We start from the raw sequence: 26,313 nt of genomic DNA on the forward strand, positions 1-26,313 counted from the left end.
CAGTGACTCTGTGACGGAACAATGCTCTGAAGTGTGAAGCTAGCAGAGCACAGTTTCAACCTCAGACATCACTTCCTCTGCCGCACAAAGTGTTTCCCTTACTGTGTTGACACATCCTCTTATCTGTCTCTCTGCGAATTGTATCCTCCACATAAGTCACACATGCACATAACACAGTGGGTGTGGACAACAAGAAGGGCAGTTTAAAGTGAACGGACAGTTTTACAGCATAAATCACATTTTTAAGGAGTGCCTTTGTTGTGTTAAATATCTAAACACCATGTAAAACTGCATATGTAAAATTGGTATGAAAGGGAAAGTTCACCTAAAATTTTTAATTGCAGAAATATAAAATCCTCCCTTGAAAGATTGCTCCAAGAAGCTCACTGCGCTCCCATCCTGTTGTTCGTATAGGAGCAGGTTGAATTGTTCTCCCTCTTTCTAGCATTCTGCCATTGATACCCATTCATATCAAACTAAAGCCAGCCCCTTCCTCCGCCCTGCACACACTACTGTTCTCCTCCCCCTTCTTTCTTGTCTTGCTTGGCTTGAGTGGTAGCAGTATTAGCAATGATATGTCCTCCCGATTTCCATTTATAGCCCTCTGGCTCTTCACCCTCCTCCTCCTCCTAATCCTTTTTCTAGACTAATAGACGGATGATTAGAGTGACTAGATTAGGAGCAGAAGTGATTTCTCATCTGCTCTGTGCAATTTGTTGCATTTTATAATAAAATAAAATATTTCACTTTATTTTTGCTTGTGCCAAGGAGAGAGGGTCTCTGGCAGCATACATTTGTGAGTAGGGGAGACTGGGGGATTGTTGTAACTGAGTAAGTGCAACACCATCAGTTTAAGAAATTAGCCAAAGGGTGATTTCTTAGGAATATTATGGGTTCAATACATGTTCAAGCTCGATCGACAGCATTTGTGGCAAAATGTTGATTATCACAAATAATAATAATATACATTTTTAATTGTCCCTCCTTTACTTTAGCAAAAATCTGTGTTACAGTGAGGCACTTATAATGGAAGTGAATGGGGCCAATCAGTGGACGATAAGATACTCTAAATGTAAGACGTAAACAATGTGTTAACATGATTTTTGTGTGATAAAATCACTTACCTTTCTAGCATTTTAGCAACCCTAAAAATCCTAAAACGGTGATTTAAACAACTTTACAGCTCATGTAAGAATTATAAGAAAAGGAGGTATATTTCAAAATTAATTTTTGAGGTAATCAACATTTTAACACAAATGTTGTCGATTGAGCTTGAACTCTGAATTTTCCTTCGAAATGTCGATCACACACTGTGATGTGTCAGAAGTCTCTGTGCAAAAAATTTAAAGGAGTTACAGAAATGTACCAAATATAAAGGATTTAAAGAAGAAAGTGATTTTTTAATTTTTTTTACCATTTGAACATGTTCACCATTTTTTAATTTAGATGATTAAAATGAATGGAAATTTGATTTCCACAATACATTTATGTACAAAATAATTATACAAAAATTAAAAGTGATGCATAGACTCTTGTGGCAACATATACATAATACACCATTTCAAGTGTTGATCTCTTTAATTTAGGACTGGGAGAGGCTCCCCTCTAAATTCAATAATTTCAGAAAGAGCAATCTCCTATGGCTTGGCCATCTGGCAACAGAATGTGGGGTAACCCTCCCTTATAAAACCTAACACCATGGAAATACGGGAGGAGGGGCTTGGGGGTTACATGTGCGAGGGGCTCCACATACAACAAAGCCTTCTTGTTTTATTCCTATTTGGCAAGATTACTGTACACTGTAACTGATTTTTGTAATTTGAACAGTATTTTACTGTAATACGTACAGCAAGATACTGTAAAATGTGTATACAGTACATTACTGTAAATAGCAAAGGATTATGGGAAAATATATGGTCATTACTGTAATTCTACAGTAATTCTTCTGTACTGTAAATCCATTTACAGTAGTGAACCTGCCCACAAAAAAACTGACCAAAGGCAAGAGAGATTTAAAACGCAACATTTGTGTGTTCCTCTGCCGCTTTAACGTTAGCTAACCAGGAGGAGTGTTTAACGCAACGCAAATAGCTAATGTGAAATACTAAAGAGTGTTAGGCCTAACAACACCGATGTTCAAACAGAGTTTATTATTATTATTTTATGAGACAGTGTTTTCAAGTGCATCTTTTTTATTTTCAAGGTTGTAGTCTGGATCGTGTTCGAGTCCCAGATTGGAGGTGTCTTTTGTCTTTTCTGGTGTTTCCGTCGTAACGGTAAGTTAAGCAGACAAACAAAAGATAAAGAAACTGGTGCTTAAACCAATGTATTTGACTTTAATATTAAAACATTGCCATTAAATCAGCAGCCTCTCATAACATTGTGTTTCGTGGTTGATATTTATCGAGCAACTAGTTTGTGGTTACAGTAAAAATGGCCGCGCGATTTGTGTGCAAACAGTGTAATTTTATCTGTGTGAACGCTTTCCTGGTTTTACAGCCATATCAAAATATGAACCTGAATAATTCTAGATTTGTCAACTTGACTTTGCAATTTTCATCTATGATTACCACAATGACGTACTTCAGAGAGAGGGAGGATTCACTCTTTCTTTTGGCTGACGTAAGTATTAATGCTAATTTGAACAGCTGTTTTTAGAGAATATTGATTGTAATTAGGATCATAGTTTGACATTTCAAAGACTATTCCTGTTTTGTATACATGTGTCATGCATTTGAGGGTCCATTTTATTTGCATCATTCAAAAATCAAGCTTTACAGGTAATAAGCCTGTTATAGAATTTAACTGTGAATTGCAAGATAGGCAGACATACTTGAGCTGGTCAAGGGGTTGTATCACAAGATATAACACATAGTGACATATAAGCATAACCTCAGAGGAGCCTATTAGAAAGTATTGTAAAGAAAGACACAAGTATGTTCTCTATATATTTAATGAATTTCTTCCTACTTTTTGTTAATTGCTGCACTTAGGTCACTGCAACTCCAGCAGATGTAGAGAGAAGCTTCACTGTTCCTAGAATCCCAAGGTGATTGCACTTGGTAAGGCTATGAAAATAATTTAATTAATTGATACTATGGCTGAGATTATGATCAGATGGTGGGTCTGTACAACACCAGCTTTAAGCTCTTATGCATAGGCTGAACAATACTAAAAAGTTGCTGTGATGGTGTTTGTTACAGGAGATTCTGTTCTCCAAGCAAAAACATGGATGCTAACTATGGAGGGCAGAGTCATCATCCAGCCGCAGGAGCTAACAGATTTTTCATCAGCATTAGCTGTCCTGTTTGGCTGCTACTATGTATTCAATGTGCAGTACCAGGAAGAGGCGGCCAGTACACTGGAGTTTATTCAGAGGTTCGTACATCATTAAATACTTCAAAAGCATCATAACACCAATTGTTAAATGACAGTTTGACAACAAATTGCGCAGAATTTATATTCCTAATTTGGGTTAGGGTCAATCCACTTTGATATATATTTTATTGATCAAATATAATATAAATCCTGTGTAAGCACATTGAGAGCAATGAAAGTAACAGTGGTCAAATTTCTTGTATGTGTACAAATACCTGGCCATTAAAGTTGATTCTGTTTCTCATTTTGATATTAACCATCAATATAGTAGATGAGGAATGTGAAGTGTATTGGTGGGAAAATGGACAGTGATTTTGTTGTAATGCCAACCTGTCTGGCATTAAAAGGGCAGCTTAGTGGTAAGAATTGTTGCCTCGAAGTAAGAACATCCTGCGTATGCATGTGCTGGTCAGCTAGGGCCTTTCTTTGTGTTTCCTCCCATTGCTATACTTTTTCCCACATGTATGTTAGGCTAATTAGTGATTTTTATTTTTTTCCAAATGAGGGTTGCAGCATAAGGTAACCCAAAATATATTTTGTTGTAATGGTGATTTGAATGTCATGGATCATCAACTAATTATGCACTTTACCTGTAGGTATTCAGTACATATTGCTTTTATTGGCCCCAAAGTGCATACATTACGGAGTTATGACAGTTGGAGAAACACTGGTATGAGAAATAATTTATTTTTTCTTGTGGTTGCAGGTTCATTCTGACAATCAACCCTGATGGCACCAAATAGCAGTCAAAGTCACACATCAGCCAAAAATCTGGATAGAGGATGGAAAGAAAAAGCATCAGTCTGAATCTCCCTGTGGCATCTCTCATCAGAGAGATTGTTGGCTTTTATTGGCAAATTTACTAAAAAGTAACAACAAACTGATTTTTTTATTGCATTTTATTTTGGCTTGTATCACTTTGAAAATGTGTAAGTTTTAGCTGTTACATTACAGATACATTGGAACTTGTTTTACTAAGTAAATGTTCAACAAAGACAATAAATTTAAAATCTGCGTGAGTAATTGTGATTTTTTTTGGGGTTGTGGGGGTGTTGCTACAATACATTTAAAATAAAAAAAAAATACAAATGAAATCTTAACTAAATAACATTTAAATTAAATTAATTATAAATGAAAATACAGTAATATTACTGTCAATGAAAATACAGTAATATTACTGTAAATGTAAATACAGTAATATTACTGTAAATAATTTTACAGTAACTTACTGGCATCCAGCTGCCAGTAAGTTACTGTAAAAATTACAGCAAACTTTTTACAGTGTAAGTAATACGTCATTTTTGAGTTCCTAATATTAGTTCCTCATATCTTACAGGAAAAAAAAGGATTTCAATAAAAGTCTGATTTTCGAAATTTTCTGTGAGTGGTCCTTGTTCTTGAGACAAAATACTGCGGTGTTGCGAGTGCTTTCCAGGGCATTGTTACGTGGTTGCTAATGTGTTTTAAAAATTACAATTATTCAATTACACTTCCTTGCGCTTGAAGTGTCAAATCAAGCTTCAAATCATGATCGTGCCAAGGCTGAGGATGTCAAGCTTTATAGTGATACAGGAGTTACAATTCTGTTCTCACCAATCATATCGCTTCAGAAGACATGGAATAAACCAGTAACACAAATTGTCAATGTCTCCTTAATCTAACACACCTGACTCTACTGATAGCTAATAAGTTGAGTGTTCCATTAGCTGCCTTTCCACTGTTTGGCCAAATAAGGGTGTGCCAGAGCCACTGTCACTTCCAAGGCTTCATCGTGCCTCCTCGGGGCCAACAGCTAAGTGTATTTGGCCCGCCGATTACCCTTGGGCCAAAGAATGCCAACTGGGCATTGAGCCGGGGTCAATGACAAAGACAGAGTTTCACTGAGTCAGGTCTCGCTTTCCACCAAGCAAAGACCCGAATAAGCAACAAATGGCTGCTTCAGTCTCTACCAAGTTCATTTCGAGGGCTAACTAGTCTCCAGAGTCTGATACCTCAGATTGAGCTTCCCTCTTGCTTGTGAAATCGGTGGGATGTGTGATATTGGCACCAGGGCCGCATATTAAGGGCTGTTTTTTCAGGGCAATGCTGAAGGGCTATTGGTCCAATGGTGGGAATGCAGATAGATTTTAGTCTCAAGATCTGAGGCTATTGGCCCAGGCTGAGCAGTTGGTTTCCCTGGCTCACACTGGCCCAATAGTGGAAAGGCGGCTCATGATCTAAATTGTATCAAATAAGGAACTCATCAAAAATGTGTAGTGTAAGTGGCATTCCAAGAAAAGGATTGAGAAACAGTGGATTAAACCAGGGGTTCAGGAATTAGCTGGTTAGCAGGTTCCTGTTAGTATTTGCTGGTAGATGCTAGAACTGCACCCTGATGGCCCATTTCATGTTTACCCAAAATTAGCCTCATTTTCTGGCTAAATAAATTTTTTACCAAGAAAGATATAAATCGCAACGTGTCAGCGTAGTTACCTAGTTAAATATCTGTAAGATGTTGACGTAAACAGGGTGGTATATTTCTCATTAAGCCACCAAATTAATATGCGAGGAACAAAATCATGAAATTGTATCTTATTTTTCTAAGAGGTTCAAGTTCACTTTACTAACACAGTCAATAACCTGGAATGGAAAAAAACAGCTAAACAGTTCCACTGTCATTTATCTCAGATTTTAACTCAGGCCACTTCATGGAAGACGATATGTCAGTTGCTGCCACCAGTTGTCTTTTATTTACACTTTTAAGATCCTGATACTAATTTCATAAATGAGTTCTTTAAGGCCCCCGACATACTCACTGAGATGTACTTTTTCGCTCTGAGCCAAACAGAAGTTCGAAAAAGCTGAGCAACGGCATACCGACATGGCACCGCCACTGGAGGCGGCGTTTAGTGGAGCATTTAAATACGAGCACATACAAGACTACATGTAAAACCTTAACTAATGTGACATTGTGTTATCTTGACTTCATGCCTCATTCTATGAGTAGAATTCACACAAGATCTGTAAAAGAAGCTGTTTGAACCACTCAATGATGATTTAAAGTAATATATATGCAGTAGATAATGTGTAATTTGTCTTGTTTTTATTCTGCATTCATAGCACTAATGTGCTAACATGCTATACATCAGGGGTCCCCAAACTACGGCCCGCGGGCCGAATACGGCCCGCCCCCACATTTGGACCGGCCCTCTGAACAATGCTATGCAGAGAAATATTTTTACAATTTAATTTTAAATATGTTTTAATCATATCATATTTGTATTTGATAATACATATTGGCTTTCAAAATAAAATTTCCCTTAGTTATAATTATTAAAGTAGCCAAATTATTTGTTAGATTCACCCGGATTAACGTTCCATCGTGATCGGCGGGTGCACGTGATCCAACAAGAAAATTTAAAGTGACAACAAAATGGCCAAACGGTTGAGGAAGAGAGATTAAAGTGGACAGTGATTATTTTTGTTCAATGCAAAGATTGTTTGCCTCATCTGTCAAGAAACAGTCTCCGTGTTCAAAGAATACAATCTCGTGCCGACACTATGAAACCCGCCACAGAGACAAGTATGCTGAGTTTACAAGGCCAAATGAGAGCAGACAAAGTGTCGAAGCTAAAAAGTGGACTATCTGCTCAACAAAATACGTTTGTACGGCAAACCCAGTTGAACCAGTCATCCATTCGAGCTAGCTTTCAGGTAGCTAAACTGATTACAACCTGCGGTAGGCCATTCAGTGATGGTGAGTTAAGTAAAGAAATGTATGAATGCTGTTGCGGAGGAGGTGTGCCCGATAAGAAAGACGTCTTAAATCGCGGTGAGTCTGTCCGCAAGTACAATCACCAGGCGAATTGAAGAAATGGGGTATAATGTATATGCCCAGCTGAAGGAAAAAGTGAAAGAATTAGATTTTTTTGCATTAGCGCTGGATGAAAGTAATGGCGTGCAGGACACGGCACAGCTGCTCATTTTTCTTCGTGGAGTTAGCTCAAACTTTGAAGTGTCCGAGGAGCTGGCAGCCCTAAAAAGTCTCAAAGGTACTACGACAGGGGAGGATATTTTTGGTAAAGTGTGCCAAGCGATAGAAGAGTTGGATCTAGACTGGTCTAAGCTGGCCAGCATCACGACTGACGGAGCTCCTAGTATGGTTGGCGCGTCAAGGGGACTGATAGGATGCATGAATAGAGAAATGGAGGAAAGAGGTCTCATGCCCCTTTACAAGTACACTGCCTAATTCACCAGCAAGCACTGTGCTGCAAAGTTCTGAAGTGGGAATCGATTATGAAAGTGGTGGTGTCATGTATAAACTTCATCAGAGCAAAGCGGACTTAAACACAGGCAGTTCCAAGTCTTTCTGTCCGAGCTAGTGTCTTCTCACGGAGATGTGCTTTACCACACAGAAGTCCGATGGTTAAGCGGGGCAGAGTTTGAGGCGTTTTACTAGCTGCTACCGAAATCAATGTTTTTCTTCTGACAAAGGGCAAAACTGTCCCAGAACTGATCGACACAAAATGGAAATGGGACCTCGCCTTTTTAACAGATGTGACAGAAATGTTGAATGGCCTCAACGTGCAGCTCCAAGGCAAGGGGAAACTAATATGTGACATGTATTCCCACATAAAAGCATTTGAGGTGAAACTAGCACTGCTTGTGGGACAAGTGCAAAAGCAAGACTTCACCCATCTCCCTGTTACCCAAAGCCTCTCAGCTGAGAAACCAGTGGTCCCATTCCCAGCTGAAAAGCTACATGTCCACGCTAAAGAAATCCGCCTTTTTCAGAACCCTTTTGCTGCTGACATTGACGAAGCCCTGCCTTCTTATCAGTTTGAGTTGGCTGAGTTACAGAACTGTGATGTTCTGAAAGACGCGTTTAAGCCCAACAGTCTCATTGAATTCTATACTGCCCTCCCTAACGAGACCTATCCAAACATCAGAAGGAATGCAATGAAGATGTCCACACTTTTTGGCAGCATGTATATCTGTGAGCAAACCTTTTCACGCATGAAACTGATGAAAAATCCGATGAGATCAAGACTCACTGATGAACATTTGCATCAGTCTTTGAGACTGGCTGTGACAGGAATGGAACCTGACATTGGACTTCTCACCAGCCAGAAACAAGCCCATAGTTCACACTGATTAGCCTAATACGCATGAGTAAGTAAATAATTTGATTTCAATAGCAATGAATATGAAAAAATGTCATTACGTTAGTAATAATACTCTTTTAATAGGCTATATATCACTTGATATGTATGGTGCATAAATAATAAATTAATCTAGCATTAGGAGGCATAATACTGTAAATCCATTTAAAATCATAATAAAATCTCCACAATAAATCACTCCGGCCCATGCCATTTTCTGTTAGACTACGGCCCTCCATTATAGAAAGGAAAAATGATGTGGCCCTCATAGAAAAAAGTTTGGGGACCCCTGCTATACACGGTCATAATGTTCACCTGTTACACACTGTTATTGTAATTTATCACGACACTGATACTCCTGCAAAGATGGGAGTATAAAAGAGTGTCAATGGGCAGAATACAGACAAAAGAGTGATGATAGGAGACACACCTTACTTTATGTGCGGGCAGATGTGTGAATGCTTTCGGCCGCAGACAGCACATGAGTGAAGTTCCCATTCACTCTATTGTTTGATGCTGCTTCAGAGTATTTGAATAGATTGTATTCCTATTGAAGAATAATTAAACAAAAATCAAAGACATATTCTTGGAAAATATCTCTACATGAACGATTGTACAAATGTAGGTACGTTTGCACCAGTTTGCTAATAAGGTCATGCTTGTGCGTGCAAACTGATCTTTATTCTCTACTGACTAATTGGAAGTAGTTGTCAGCCTCAAAATAGGTGCAGGTCCAGGTTACACCTAGTGATGACTTGGACCAATGGCAGTAATAATGTGTTTAGCAGCTGGTATGTTTTCCTGAAACTTTGCACTAGAGTTTTGGCCTAAGCTCCTCCTTAAAACTTCAACGTAAACGCCCAAAGTTGTGATTGGTTAACATTGTGCAACCCCTCATATACACAGCCATATGTATTTGAAACTCAATCTGAAGAGAATGAGAAAGCTCCACAACATTATAAAACAAAATTTCAGGGTATACACATAACGCATATCCAACACATTGCAAATATATTAAACTGTTCACTCAAGCACAGCAGCACCATAAACTATCAAACATTCATGACATATGAAACATTTTTGAATGAAACTGTTTACTTAAAAGTTTTGCGATTGGTCCAATAGTGTTTTAACTGCCTCATCCTTCAATAACAGTTCCTTTGCAAAGCTTGAATCATATTATGACAGGTTCACAAGCAATCCACACAGGTATGAGCAAAATAAAAACATACACGTGCACAAACACTAAAGCATGTTGAATCAATACGCGCACACATACAGTTTCATCCTGACCTGCAAATGTGCACATCACCAAAACTGCATCAAAATGGTCAAAGACACATCTTGTGCATGTTTTCATACACCAACAACTAAAAATAGCTCAGATGGGCACAAGGTGGCATCCAGCACATGTTTGTGCTCAACACAGCAAGAGGCAGCAGCTGAATGAAACAGAATGTGGCAGAATGGAGTTGTAACTTGACACCACAACTTTTAAATGTGGCACAAGATACATGACGGTCAAAGACATCTGTCTAGTGCAGTTTTATATACAAAAATAATTCAAAATCGTCTGATTGGTCCCCTTTGGTGTTCAGGAATAGTTAGATGGCTAAACTAGGCCCGTCAGTCCTGCCCTCTTTTTGTTTTCTGTTTATGAGCTCCAGTGGGCAGGGCCAAGGGGGCGATGGTGTAAAGTAGGCGTTGATGTTGGTGCTGTAGAGGCAGTCATGAATTAATGCACCCCCTCGTGACGCAGCACAGTCGCGGAAGTAGAGAATGAGGCATTTTTGCAGCTTGGTTTCAATGAATGCTTTTATTGCATTGGGGATGAAGTTTTGAGTTCTGACATTTAAAAAAAAAATGTGATTCTTTGTGACATGACCCCTTTGACAGGTGCATTCAATTCAAGTTTATAAGAGGCCGGTTTAGACATTTCCTTCCCAGCAAAGGTCTGGACAATAATCACATAAACGGTGTGAGTAGTCAGAAGGGCTGAGAAATGCACATTTCAGAATAGTTATCATAAAGGTTGGCAGAAAGAGTACTTTGCTTAGGATTTATTATATTCTTTTATTACAGTCAAAATAAGCTCTTTATAACTGGGCAAGACACCGAGGTCCCAGACACAGCCAAAGTAGTGGGGTAATTTCTACCAAAATATTCATTTCATAGAGTTAAAGTGATTTTTTTATATTATATGCTTTTAAATGCTATATAATAATAATAATAAAAAAACTATTATTTATATTGCATCTTTCCAAAGCTCAAAATAACTTCATCATCAACAAACAATAGTGACCGTGTTCTATTGGAAGCCATATAAGCCCACGCCATAACACTGCCTCCACTGGGTTTCACAGGTGATGTGTATGCTTCGATCTTGAGAGCCATTCCTTCTCTTCTCCATACTCTTCTCTTCCCATTGTACAGGTTCATCTTACTTTCATCTGTCCAATGAAAAGTATTCCAGAACTCGACAGGCTTTCTTTCCGGCAGTCTAATATGGCCTTCCTATTCCAGTGGTTTGCACCTTGTGGTGAACCTTCTGTATTTACTTATAATTATTGTAATTATTTTCTTGATTATAGACTTTGACAATGATACACCTACTTTCTGGAGAGTGTTCTTGACTTGAGGTTGTGAAGTGATTTTCCTTAACCAAGGAAATCATTTTTTGATCCTCCAGAGTTCCACCACATTTGTGTTCTGTGGTCGTCCAAGTCTTTAGGTGTTGCTAATGGATTTTCAGCATAATGATGGCCAGCATGCATTGACAGCACTTTGGACCTCATAAACAGTTTACACCAACAGCTTCCAAATGCAAATTCTATATTTAAATCAGCTATAACACACACACACACACACACACACACACACACATATATATATGTGCTGTTCAACTGCTTGATTTTTTATGAAATAACCTGGGAACAGGCCACACCTGGCCATTAAAAAGTTTCTCTATGGATTGTTGATTATCCAATTACTTTAAAGCCCATTAAATGGGGGGCTATGTATAAAAAATATTGCTGTAATTCTTAGACCGTTCACTCAATTTAGATGTAAATCCCTTTACATTAACACTGACAGTCTGCACTTCAATCACCAATTCAAATCCATTGTGGTGGCATACAGAGTTATGAAAAGTAGGAAAAGGGTCTCACTATCCAAATGGAGAGCACTGTATTTTTACACAATTAAATCCTTCTGCAAATTTGTCCCATAGTTCATCAAAACAGAAATGAATTGGGAAGAACATAAATTGGAATGCATGGAAATTTAAAGAAGTGTAAAAAAGTTCAATGTCAAATGACAATAAGGTGATTTATTAATTTATTTTTCAAATAATCAATCTATTCATACTAAACGACACCCTTTGTAATTTTGAACTGTCTGTCATCTCACCTTGGTCATTTATACATTTGTTTAACGAATTCAATTAAATATTACAAAAGAAAAAAGAATATAAAGAATAAAGATGAGTTTTTTGTCTTGAAGATGACTCTTCACCAGTCTCATTGTCTGGCATGATTCTTGTTCTTTGACTGGTTATCTGCGAAGAGGTACTAAGTTGCAACTGTTGACAAAAGAATAAAAAGAGATGGATTATAAAGATTATTGTTTGCTTACATAATGGGAAAATTTCATAGTTCTGAACATACAGATGTTACCAGTCCAGAATGTCCTTTTAACTGCCGCACTTGCTGGAACAATCAGCATATTATTTCAATAGGAAAATATCCAAGAATGGATGAACCATTAAAGCTCATTCTCGCAAGTTTGCTAGTGCCACCGAGAAACAACGCACAGTATATTCATATATTCACACACCAATAATCTTTGTGTCTTAACGTGTCATTGTTTGCTTTGTGGTTGTGGATGAAGCTCTGGTCCATACACTGTGAATGACCAAGACCTTGTGTATGTGATGAAATATGTTTAAAGGCATTGTTTTTGTGACCATTTGTACTTCCTGTACATAGCACTGCCCACACATCCTGGCTATTTGAACTACACATCTGACAAAAATCAGACCACACAAAGCTATTAAAAAATATAGCTGCAAGCAGCAATTATGGAGCCAAGTACACCAACAGCAACAATGGCAAATATATTTGCCTAAATGCCTAAAATGATCACCAGAGATGATATAAACAAGGTGGTTAAATAGCCATAAATAGAACAGCTTAAAACTTAAATAAATATGCTTATATATTTTGACCAATAGGTAGCACTGTTACCAAATGTATATGTTATTGTCAGGACATGGCTGCAATGGAACACACAGAAGTTGTCAATACATTAAAGTGCTGCTGAGATACAGCTTTAGATTCTTTTTGGCATCAAATTCGTTGACGCGTTAAATAGGAATGGTTGGACCTTTCAAAAAGATTTGAGTAACTTTTGTCCAGGGTGGTTTGAAGATGATTTGAGCAAATTCAGAGAATATCCAATAAATGAGGTTAAAGAGTGCAAAAAATGTTTTCAATCAAATTCAAAATGGCAGATAGCAAACATGGCAAAATTGGTATTAATGCACTAGGCATGACCCAAGGAATGTAAGAGACCAGTCTCATGACATTAGGCCAAATTCTTAAATTATGCTTGCATTTTTAAACATTTTGTTTTATTCTCTGCTCACCAGGTGGTGCTGCACCAAACTTCTCAGGTACTTCCAGTACATGGTGCCGATGACACATACCAAGTTTCATAATGATACACAACTGCGATTAATAATAAAATACAGCATTTAATGTAAACACTGGTTAACAATCAACTTGGTTGGTTCATGAATTCCAAAGAGCCCATGCTTATATATTTAGGCAAAAGGATTCAAAAGTTTTGAAAAAAAAAAATAGAATACAAGCGAGCACAACGGAATGTTTTTAGATTTCATAACCACTATGTGGCATTGTCCCAAACCTGCTCATGTACCCTTAAAGACTGGGAGATAATGACTCGTAGTCAATACGCCAAAGCGTTGCCAAGGTATAGCCTCACTTCCTGTTTGGCATCCTCACAGTCAAATTTAGAAGGCCATTTCTTCATAAGGAACAGTTTACACATTTTCAGAAATCCATTTAATAACTTTAGTTTGGCTTGTTCTGATGATGAGGCAAGTTTGGAGGAGATTTGACCAAATTTGGAGGAAAATAGAAAACAAGTTTTCCAATGCTCTGTGTGTGAAATCATTAGATAAAATCTTTTTTGTCTTTAATTGTAATAGATTGTTATTTCTGTCTATTAAAATAACAATATGAACTATTTTAATTGTAACGACTACAGTTTTACCACGGCAGTAAGGCCATTTTGTTCTGGTACATCTTGTTTATTTCAAGTCATTCATCCAAAACACATATTATTCTGCTATTTATGCAAAAACATTTCCTTGTTTTGTTATATTATTATATTAAGTTGCAGAAAATTACCCTAGTAGTCCTCTACCAGACCATTGCTGTGGAGTCAAATGAAGATGTACTTTTTCTCCTTTCCGAATCAGTCCAACACGGAGAGATTTCTACAGTAAGAACAGGAGACAAAAATTCAATAAGACAAAATCAAACTAAATCCAATATATGAACAGGAATGTGGGATGCTAAAAAGAATAAGTAGATATGACTTGAGCAAAGTCCCCACTAATACATTTAAAAAAAATTTGGAAACGCATTATTTCTACACTAGAACTGTGATTTCCTTCAACGAAAATGGAGACTTTGGAAAAGGCTCTCCATAACTGGATACTTGGAAAATGAAACAAACCCCTTCACTGTGTTGGACAACAGAGGCAACGTCATGCAGATTCTTGAAGTTTCGTGCATTCACAGACCCAAATTCAAGGATCTCATCACCAATTTGCAAACCCTAAACACAGAAGAAAGCAGAAGTCAATGATCTGTAATATGTATAAATGGCTTCTGCAAATACAGGACAATAACAACAATTATAATACTTACATATTTTACATATATTTTTTGTAATAATTTATTTTTGTGTGTAATAATCATGAAGATACACTGCTTCCTGTATTACTACAAAAATTTGGATAAAAGGTAAATTCTCAACCGTGCCATTTCCCTCACAACTATGAACAAAACGACCACTTTGTACTGTACCGGACAGATAAACCTTGTTTATAAAATGCCTCCCACCTTGTTCTGGAGGCACACCAAGAGTACACCTTTTGGATGTCTCACTGATCTGACGTATCCATTTCAAGTCTTGAAGTCTCTACTTAGTCTCTCATTGGCCCAAAAGAAAGAATTGGAAGCTTTGGTCTCTAAGTTTAGCAACGTCTTCTCTGCAACCCCTGGCTCTAGTGTCATCTCCCGTACTCACCACGGCACCTACCAGCCAGAGCACCTCCCCATCATCAGTCACAACACATCATCACAGCATGTGTAGAGGTGCACCTGGAGTTGTCACCTAGCCTCCACTGCCTTTAAATTCAGAGCATGCCTCTCCTCAGGAGACTTCCTTTTCCTCAGTGCATGCACACTTGTTTCCTTGCAGGTCCAAGAAGTCGCCGGACCCACTCCTCAGAACACCTTGCAGCTGTCAGGCAAGATGATGATCGGCAAAATCCAGCATGCCCCTCACTCACCGCAGCCTCAGAGAAGCTGAGTTACTGAGGTAAGCCACTGCCCCACGTGAACCAGGAGGGTAGCACATGCAGCCACTTGAACCTGCTCCTTACCTGCACCAAAACTTTTCATCCCCTTATTTTTTTTCCCCTTACCTTCACTAAGCCCTTAATCACCTCAACGATACTACACTCCCATTTATTTATCATTATTTCTCTATGAAAAATGTATTTCCCTCTTTTAATATTGTATATTCTTTATTATTGAAAATAAACACCTCATGCTCTTCGTTCATCCCACCACAGCCCCAACACTTTCTTCTCAGTAAATATCCTGTTTCAATTGGACATACATCACATTACAGAAATAAACTGTGTCTCAATCTTCTTTTCATGTTGACTTTGAAAGTTTATGGCGGTTACTCACCGCGAGAAAAGCAGGGGAGCCTTGTACTATGGTGTCTACCCGGGCAAATGGGGATGGCAAGGATGCTGCATGGTCAGTGGCTTCCACCGGTGCCATTTCCTCATCCTGCTTATTGACCCTCACCTTGGCATGCAACTTATGAAGGGCGTTCTCTATCTCCACCATGACAGTTTTGTGATCATTCTGTAAGCCTTTTAAAAAAGTACAAAATAAGACCAGATAAAAATCCACACTCAAGCTTCATAATAACGGTGATACCACAGTGTTTTTCTTTCATTACAGTTGTAATATTCCCAGATGGTAGTGTTATTTCGCTGAAAATAGTGGTGAAGCGGCTCAGACTATGAGCCCAGGGGCTGTTCAAACAGACAGAGTACAACAGAATGGGACAGCGCAAGAATCTCACGACACACATTTTAAAATTGATATGCCAAAGCATTAAAAAAATGATTGCTTAATCTGAGAAACGCAAATACGAGTGCAAAACGTAAGTTACACCTGATTTTATAAAAACTGATATGTGCAAACCCCCACTTCAATGACAGGAAATCACTCGCATTTGCAACCAAATTTCATGCTGTGACTAAAAATGTATATTTGGCAACATGCTGCTAGATGTTTAGATTTCACTCACCAGTGAATGAATTGTGTAATTTTAGTGGTGGAGTATTCAGCAGCAAGATCATTTCACTGCATGTTGAGTAAAAGTTGTTCCATGTGTGTCCAAAGACCACGCAACCATTATTAAATTGTTAATTGTAAATTTATAACATACGTACTTTATTACTATAATACATACATACTATAATACAACTTCGTAGTATCTTAACCTGGAGTTCATTTTAAAAAACGAGTTACCACAGCTGCGACAGGTTTCTAATACAGCAAAAATATTACAAAAGTTATATTTGATGTTTTCTACCATTCATCGGCAAGTTTAACCTGCTAATATTTTACTTTCACATTCCAAACCAGGATATGTGAAAAGGGTCCATGTTGAGGAGCGTTCATGCCATCGGGAAGAAGAGAGGACCATTCTTGGATTTTGAGTGGATGTGCAAATACGTTTCAATTACCCACCACCACACACACAAATTCTTTGGTAATTATTGCATAATACCAGAACCGAATAATTATCATTAAGTTTGATTTTGTAAACAGATACTGAACATGCCTTCTTCCAGTAATTCGTACAGAAAACCATAATTAAATATGATAGTGTTTCCTGCACTAGTATTCATTTGCGTTTTTTTGTTGAGTAACCCGTTTGATGCCATGTGGCATTGCACAGGCTTGCTGAGAGAGATCGTTGAGAAGCAGTCTAACCAATAGTTGCGTGCAGGACATGTACAATTGACCAACTGTGGTGTGCGAGAAGGCAGGATCAACCGAGAAGGGTTATGGCAAGCTATATGTGATATATGGCAAGCTCTGAGAGCAATATGAAAAGAAAAATCCTGGACATTTTCTGGAATTTTGAAATCTCGCCAGGACGCTTTAAGGCTGATATATACCTCTGTGTCGAGTTTGTCCATTTACTGTCCATGTTGACATTTAGGTACATATTATTTAATATACATGTTGTCTGCCATGAAGAGAGAATATAAATCAGGCATATACTGCTTGCTTTTGAGTTGCTTAAATAATAATAAATATTCTGGCAAACTTTGATGCTCCTTGCTGCTGAATGTAACCGTATAAGAATGGCAAGGAGGAGGCGGGAACCGGCTGAATAGTCAACATAAGGATTTCATGATATAAATGAACTTAAAACAACATAAAACATAAACGAACAGACTCAAATGCAATACGACCACGTGGGTCTCTCTCCTTCTCAAACTGGCCCCTCCCGGTTGATTAGCCCAATTCAGGGCCGGCCGTGTGTCCTCCCGGTCCGGCCCTCCTCCTCATCACAATGAACTTTTCAATGAACATAAGCAATATACAGTAACTACTGTAAATCTTAACAGGTGCTCATTAATTTGCTGACATATAAGAAGTATTTAATTTTCATAACTTATGAAATATGATTATTTACTGAACGGCACACGGTCAAACAAATGGTCAAAAACATCATACAGATCGGAAAGATCTAGAGTAGAATACAACATATCATCGAATACTGATGAAAGACAAGTATCTCCCAAAAAAATTTTTTAAGAGCACTGAAACCTTTCATAAACAATCTTACAAAATAAACCAAAAATAACACAAGTCACCTTTAGTACCATAAATAGAATTCTATAATTAATCAACTGTTCGATATTTTAATTGGACTTTTGGATTAGATTTTTGTTAGCGAACATGGACGCATACACAGTTTTCTTTTCTTTTGTTCCAATGGTGCATGTTCAGTTACAGACACGAGTCTACCCGTTCGTGTTCCCAAAAATCAGTTGATAGGTTACCGATTGCGAGAGAATATATTTTTGGATATAATCTGAGCTTTCACGTAATATTTTAGATCAAAATCAGTTTTATGACTAGGGTTTTCTAGTTTCAAGAAGTGATTTCTGGTCCAACGCATAAACTGCCTGTCAGAATTAGCTTTCACTTACGGTTTAGTGAAGATGGAAATCTGTCAACCGTATATGGCTGGTATAGTCTACTTTTTAAAGCCACCTGGATACATGAATAGCTTTGGTTGTCAGGGAAATCACAAGGCCAGCACAATCTCTTCACTAAACAACAGTGTTATTTTAACAAATCTATGCTTTTGGACTTCTTTCATAGTTTGACATATTTTAACACTGTTTTCAAAGAACAAGAGACACTTTACTTTAGTAGTGATGTTATAGATGAGTAGACGCTATAGCTGACCCTCTCTAAAAAATAAGAGAGGGACATGCACGGTTCTGATGGACACTTCTGAAGGCCAATGGAGATACTTATTAAACAACTTTTCATTGGTCATTTCGATGCACAGTTCAAACAGTAGGAAGAGTTCATTCGGGACATTTAGTCTATGGTAAAGAGTAAAAATGGCTAAAAGTGGAGATACAGTGCATCCGGAAAGATTTCACAGCACTTCATTTTTTCCACATTTTGTTATGTTACAGCCTTATTCCAAAATTTATTAAATTCATTATTTTCCTCAATTCAATTCTACAAACAATACCCTATAATGACAACGTGAAAGAAGTTGGTAAGTATTTAAAAAACAAAAATCACATGTACACAAGTATTCACAGCCTTTGCTCAATACTTTGTTGAAGCATCTTTAGCACCAATTACAGCCTCAAGTCTTTTTGTGTATGATGCTTCAAGCTTGGCACACCTATTTTTGGGCAGTTTCTCCCATTCGTCTTTGCAGGACCTCTCAAGCTCCATCAGGTTGGATGGGGAGCGTCTGTGCACAGCCATTTTCAGATCTCTCCAGAGATGTTCAATCGGGTTCAAGTCTGGGCTCTGGCTAGGCCACTCAAGGACATTCACAGAGTTGTCCCGTAGCCACTCCTTTGTTATCTTGGCTGTGTGCTTGGGGTCGTTGTCCTGTTGAAAGATGAACCTTCACCCCAGTCTGAAGTCCAGAGCACTCTGGAGCAGGTTTTCATCAAGGATGTCTCTGTACATTGCTGCATTCATATTTCCCTCGATCCTGACAGATCTCCCAGTTCCTGCCACTGAAAAACATCCCCACAGCATGATCGCCACCACCATGCTTCACTGTAGGGATGGTATTGGCCAGGTGATGAGCACTGCCTGGTTTCCTCCAGACTTGACGCTTGCCATTCAGGCCAAAGAGTTCAATCTTTGTTTCATCAGACCACATAATTTTGTTTCTCACAGTCTGAGAGACCTTCAGGTGCCTTTTGGCAAACTCCAGGCAGGCTGTCATGTGCCTTTTACTAAAGTGCCTTCCGTCTGGCCACTCTACCATACAAGCCTGATTGGTGGAGTGCTGCAGAGATGGTTGTTCTTCTGGAAGGTTCTCCTCTCTCCAGAGAGAAATACTGGAGCTCTGTCAGAGTGACCATCCCTGACTAAGGCCCTTCACCCCCGATCGCTAAGTTTGGCAAGGCGGCCAGCTCTAGGAAGAGTCCTGTTGGTTCCAAACTGCTTCCATTTAAGGATGATGGAGGCCACTGTGTCATAGGGACCTTCAATGCTGCAAAAATCTTTCTGTACCCTTCCCCAGATCTGTGCCTCGATACAATCCTGTCTCGGAGGTCTACAGACAATTCCTTGGACTTCATGGCTTGGTTTGTGCTCTGACATGCACTGTTAACTGTGGGACAGGTGTGTGCCTTTCCTAATCATGTCCAATCAACTGAATTTACCACAGGTGGACTCCAATCAAGTTGTAGAAACATCTCAAGGATGATCAGTGGAAACAGGATGCACCTGAGCTCAATTTTGAGTGTCATTGCAAAGATTTCAAACAAACTTCTTTCACATTGTCATTATGGGGTATTGTTTGTAGAAGTTTGAGGAAAATAATTAATTTAATCAATTTTGGAATAACAAAATGTGGAAAAAGTGTAGCGCTGGGAATACTTTCCGGATGCACTGTACATGTTTTTCATTGGACAGCGATGATATATTGTTTCACTCACAAACCAAATATAAAGTAAAATCCCACAGAAAAAGGCCAGAAGTTGTAAACACTTCAGAAGTTGTAAGCTTTTCTCGAGTTTTCGCTTGTAACTTCATGAAACATAAACAAAATCAGTCCAAACACAACGTGACACGATCACTGATCAGTGTATATGATAGATTAAAGAAATAAACGCAAACGCAATATCTTTTTTTTATCATCCGGGTTGATGTTCTCTGGTTACAAAGCAGCCAATCTCAGCTGTTGTGGTCTGGGTTGATGCTAAGAGGTTGACTCATTTTTCAAGTGGTTCACATAAGATGTAAATCGGCCTTTAAAGTCTGCAAAATTATAGCGAAAAAGAGGAAAACTCCGGGAAGAAAGAGGACGTATGGTCACCCTACAGTAGGTTAACGCAGTTAAAAAAAATGATATTGGGTTAATCACATTTTAGGTAAAAATGTTACACATGTCAGGTCAACATGTAAACAAGTAAACTTTTAATTGAACAGGAAATAAACATTTTTGCTATAAAACATGCCAGATGTCACAAGTTTACCACTTATAACATGCTCCATATATCATACATATATTCTGACAACAATCCTTAAACACACAGGTAAAAAAAAAAATTTAAATACTCACGGGAGACATTGTGCCTTGCTGTTCGGACCGTGTACAAATCCACATCTGCACGAGGAAAGCCCTCAGCATCGACCAAAGGACCGTGCATGCCTACATCACCCTGCTGAGTAATATAGGAGTAAAAAGTTAACCCTTTAAGCTCAGATTGGCCTGCAGTGAAATAAATTAGGATCAAAATAAATATTAATACCTACAGTCTTAACCAACACAAAATAGGTATCGTTTTAAAGCTTAGAAGCTGTCATTTACAATGTAGGCATTCTGACCAAAACTGAACAAGTGCTTTGAAATATGAATTTGTTTTAATCATTTATTAATAATTTTGCACTGTACATGTTATTGTAATCTGTAAAAACATCAAACTGATTGGATAGATATGTGTCATATGTTGTTGGAATGTTCTCAAAGAGTAGAATACAACCAGCCTAATAGCTATGTACATTTCTTTGAGATACATGTTACAAGTAAACATGTGTTGCATATAAGCCGCGTTTTCTCTTACAACTTCACAGAAAATAAACAGAACATAAAATATCACATACCATTAAGGGGATTCCTATTAAAACAAGCCCACACACAACATAATCAGAAACATACATCATTAGATAATCCACACAAAGCACAATGTGTACACAGCACATATTGTGCTATCTGGCTAAAACACGTTAGCTTTCCTGGATCAGATGACTTAATCGTAATTTATGTAGTATGTTGTCCAGTGTCATGGAATGCTAAACAAATTGTATTAGGATTCAGATTGCTGCAACAAGAGGTGGAAGTCATCCAAATATGGGCAGAGAGGATTGTTCACTCTAATTACATTTGGCCACCAGATGGCACCAAGTATATGACACAGACTCAATGATGACTCAAATGACACAGAATAGATCTTAATGAGATCTTGTTACTCATGCTTTGGAGAGAGCATACCTTTAGTCATTGTTGTATTTGTATATGTAATTACTTCTTATTAACAATTATTATGCTTTATTTGTTTTTAGATGATTTTGGACACTAGGATGAATTATTTTTGTAATGCTATAACTTTTGATTGATTTACAAAGTTTTACTCAGTTACAGGTGATATGACTGGGAACAAAACAAAAGTATTACCTTATTTACACCTTGAGATATATAATGTGAAATAGAAAAATAAGAAAATAAGTACATTTTTGGCACAAGTTTTTTTGAGATTGTTCAGCAGTTTTTAAGCTGAGAGTCTCATCATGTATCATAAGATATATATATATATATATACATATAAAATTATACAAAACACTTGTTACTCCTTGTTCTTGTTTTTTTTAGTTATAAGCCTTTAATTTTGGGCAAGCCAATGAAATCTTTAAAAACACATTCAGAGCTTAACAACCATTTTCAGGACAACAACGAGCATTTATACACGTTTCTCATATACAACATTAGAAAAGAGGGGTAATGAAGAGAGTTCTTCATGAATTACAATTAAGAACATTCTTATAATTTATCCTAAGAACTTGTTTTAATTAAAAAAAAATTGTGAATCCTGCCCATTGATTTTAAGCTGGGGAGCAATTGTAAACGTACCGATATGAAGCACAATAACGTCTCTAAAAGATATTTTCATATACACTATGTTCTTACACGGATTATGCTTTTGCCCATTACCCCGATTTCGCATTCCATGTAAACACCTTTATTATTTCAAATCTGATGTAAACGCAGCGGTCTTGCTTTGACAATTTTTTTATATCCAGAGAGCAGGGTGGCTGATAGGCTGATATAATGGAGATTTGAGTAACTTAACACTGAATGCAACAGTAAATTACATATACAACGATTGGTTAAAACAATTTATGAACTTTTTTAGCATTATATTTACTCATAATTTCACACAAAACTTTTACATGAAGCACTTTTATTTTAAGTTGCTCTTTTGCTCTCATGCGTTGCGCTCATCTACGCAAAACTTTTTTTTGTATTATTGTGGTTAATTGCTGATTTCCAGATACAACTCTACAAATACAACTCTACAATAGAGATTGTATTTGTAGAGTTGTATCAGGAAGTCAGTAATTTAACACAAACTTGTTTTATGACGTTAAGTTAAATTAATCTACAGAAGTGTTTGCCATTAATCATCAACCTCAGTGTTTGTTGTATATTTTGAAAAGTGTACATTAGATTTAAGCCAATTTATCATAAAAATCTATTTCTCAAATGTGTGTTTACTTTCAGAAATCTTTATATGCTCTGACTTTGCATGCTCTACTAACCCTACAAATGAAATACAAATTGAAAGTGCATAATAGGGCCTGTGAAAAATGTGTATATGGTAAAAGGAGTGGCATATTTTTAGTTCTGTTATTGGACTAGTTTTGTCACGCAGACCTGGCAACCCTGAAATAGTGTTAAAGGTGCACTCAGCGATTCCTGAGAAACACTGTTGATATCTGAACACAACTGCCAAAACAAACACACCCCTCCCTTAAGTGCTCCTTTGGAAGCTCCGCCCCCAAATTCATGCAAGTGAGACTTTTACACACACCATCACCAGACACTCACAACTCTCCTGCTACTAAATCTAACATTACAACAACAGCATATGGGTTCTGTGACACATAGCATAATTTATGTTACCCACCTATTGAGAAAAAAAAAAAAAGAGCAACTTCTGCATTCGTTTTCAAGTCTTTTACCTCTTGGAGGTCTCTTCACTGCTGAAAAGCCTCGCCGATGTTGACGCGGCTCCTAGCCCTCAACTTATCAGAATCCTTTTTTGTTTTCTTTATATTCATCTGACCTTTTTCACTTGGTCTGTTTCTCAGCTATTTGTTCTCCTTGGAGTTTACAAAGTTCACATCAGCCAGATTTGCCCTCACTCTTCTGATAAATTTCCCTCTCGCCCTGACCCCACTCACCATCCTGTGCAAGCGCAAGAACCATCCCCTGTTGCTGATTGGCTGGAGTAGTGTTGTGTGGATCGCTCCGATCCACTTTGTTTTTGTCCCATTTTCAGTGCAAGGGCTGTGTACAAATACTAGATTTGTTTCAGCCCGCCACAGAACAGACAGCTAACAGAATGTGAGGAGATATTTGCAGAATTTGACAAAAAAATTATTGGATTAGAATTACTGAGTGCAGCTTTAAAAGCGCGTGCGCGGCAAATACACAACTTGTGCCGTCGAGACACGCAACGGTTCAGTGTTTATATTTGAAGCAACGGAATGGAACAGAACGCAGACTCGTTTTTCAAAGTTGAACGATATTTTTAACGTGGAAAGAACGTGTCATGTGAGAACAGCAGCTTCCTTTGAAACCTCAAGAACGCTTCTGGGATTAATACCACAGTTTATTTATACTTACATCTTCTAGCGTGTCGTAATATGCTTTGATCTGTTCTTCAATTTCATCCTTTCTTTTGATAAGCAGACGAATATCCTCTTCTGTAACGATTTGTTCCACAACGCCGTTTCCCTCTGTCATTTTCATGGCATGAGTTACAACAACAACGGAAGAGTCTTTATAAGAGTAATCACTAAACTCTCGGCAATTACAGCTGAAACTTATTTTATTCGTTCCAGAAGATCCAACATAAAAACTCCTGTTGTCACTGTGAGTAGTCTTCTTCTTCTACTTCTTCAGTGGCCGTTCACTGCTCTGGAGCGGTACCGCCACCTACTGTACATTGCGTCGGATGAACATCATTAATTCGTATGGTAATGTTGCAACTACAGGTGAAACTCGAAAAATTACAATATCGTGCAAAAGTTCATTAATTTCAGTAATTCAACTTAAAAGGTGAAACTAATATATTATATAGACTCATTACAAGCAAAGTAAGATATTTCAAGCCTTTATTTTATATAATTTTGATGATTATGGCTTACAGCTTATGAAAACCCCAAATTCAGAATCTCAGAAAATTAGAATATTGTGAAAAGGTTCAGTATTGTAGGCTCAAAGTGTCACACTCTAATCAGCTAAACACCTGCAAAGGGTTCCTGAGCCTTTAAATGGTCTCTCAGTCTGGTTCAGTTGAATTCACAATCATGGGGAAGACTGCTGACCTGACAGTTGTGCAGAAAACCATCATTGACACCATCCACAAGGAGGGAAAGCCTCAAAAGGTAATTGCAAAAGAAGTTGGATGTTCTCAAAGTGCTGTATCAAAGCACATTAATAGAAAGTTAAGTGGAAGGGAAAAGTGTGGAAGAAAAAGGTGCTCAAGCAGCAGGGATGACCGTAGCCTGGAGAGGATTGTCAGGAAAAGGCCATTCAAATGTGTGGAGGAGCTTCACAAGGAGTGGATTGAGGCTGCAGTTACTGCATCAAGAGCCACTCACACACAGACGGGTCCTGAACATAGGCTACACAATATCAGAAGCGTCTTACCTGGGCTAAAGAAAAAAAGAACTGGTCTGTTGCTCAGTGGTCCAAAGTCCTCTTTTCTGATGAGAGCAAATTTTGCATCTCATTTGGAAACCAAGGTCCCAGAGTCTGGAGGAAGAATGGAGAGGCACACAATCCAAGATGCTTGAAGTCCAGTGTGAAGTTTCCACAGTCTGTGTTGGTTTGGGGAGCCATGTCATCGGCTGGTGTTGGTCCACTGTGCTTTATTAAGTCCAGAGTCAACGCAGCCGTCTACCGGGACATTTTAGAGCACTTCATGCTTCCTTCAGCAGACAAGCTTTATGGAGATGCTGACTTCATTTTCCAGCAGGACTTGGCACCTGCCCACACTGCCAAAAGTACCAAAACCTGGTTCAGTGACCATGGTATTACTGTGCTTGATTGGCCAGCAAACTCGCCTGACCTGAACCCCATAGAGAATCTATGGGGCATTGCTAAGAGAAAGATGAGAGACATGAGACCAAACAATGCAGAAGAGCTGAAGGCCGCTATTGAAGCATCTTGGTCTTCCATAACACCTCAGCAGTGCCACAGGCTGATAGCATCCATGCCACGCCGCATTGAGGCAGTAATTAATGCAAAAGGGCCCAAACCAAGTACTGAGCACATATGCATGATTATACTTTTCAGAGGGCCGACATTTCTGTATTTAAAATCCTTTTTTTTATTGATTTCATGTAATATTCTAATTTTCTGAGATTCTGAATTTGGGGTTTTCATAAGCTGTAAGCCATAATCATCAAAATTATATCAAATAAAGGCTTGAAATATCTTACTTTGCTTGTAATGAGTCTATATAATATATTAGTTTCACCTTTTAAGTTGAATTACTGAAATTAATGAACTTTTGCACGATATTCTAATTTTTCGAGTTTCACCTGTAGTTCATCTCATGGAAAAAGAATCTTCCATACATAATTATGAAATGTATTACACATTAAAGGTTGACATCTTTGTTAAGGAAATGAAGAAAGGTAATACATGATTTATTTAACCTATTTCGAGAACATTCTACCATTCATTTTTTCTACACGCATCATTCCAGCTTTGTTTCACGTGTGAATGTTTCTTTGCAGAATGCACAATTATCATTTATTTTAATTTTACTTCTGATGACAATGTTTGGACAGTTCTACGAATAATCGTGAAAGTTGCCTCTTTGGTGTTATTTTGTTGAATTGATTCCATACAATTTCCCAATGAATACATT

General features: G+C 38.0%; 1 protein-coding gene across 1 annotated transcript; it reads right to left on the reverse strand.

Moving 5' to 3' along the window:
* Positions 1-11,801: 11,801 nt before the first annotated feature.
* Positions 11,802-24,349, reverse strand: psmd9 (proteasome 26S subunit, non-ATPase 9). The gene is made up of 6 exons (XM_052091649.1): positions 24,057-24,349; positions 20,712-20,814; positions 15,530-15,720; positions 14,283-14,384; positions 13,952-14,040; positions 11,802-12,099 (listed from the first exon to the last, which is right to left on the reverse strand). Exons 1-6 carry the CDS (start codon positions 24,180-24,182, stop codon positions 12,072-12,074), a joined length of 639 nt encoding a protein of 212 aa, XP_051947609.1. The 5' UTR covers positions 24,183-24,349; the 3' UTR covers positions 11,802-12,071.
* Between the last annotated feature and the right edge of the window lie 1,964 nt (positions 24,350-26,313).

The sequence above is a fragment of the Xyrauchen texanus genome, chromosome 2, assembly GCF_025860055.1.
Source record: "Xyrauchen texanus isolate HMW12.3.18 chromosome 2, RBS_HiC_50CHRs, whole genome shotgun sequence".
In the NCBI taxonomy this organism is placed as follows: domain Eukaryota; kingdom Metazoa; phylum Chordata; class Actinopteri; order Cypriniformes; family Catostomidae; genus Xyrauchen; species Xyrauchen texanus.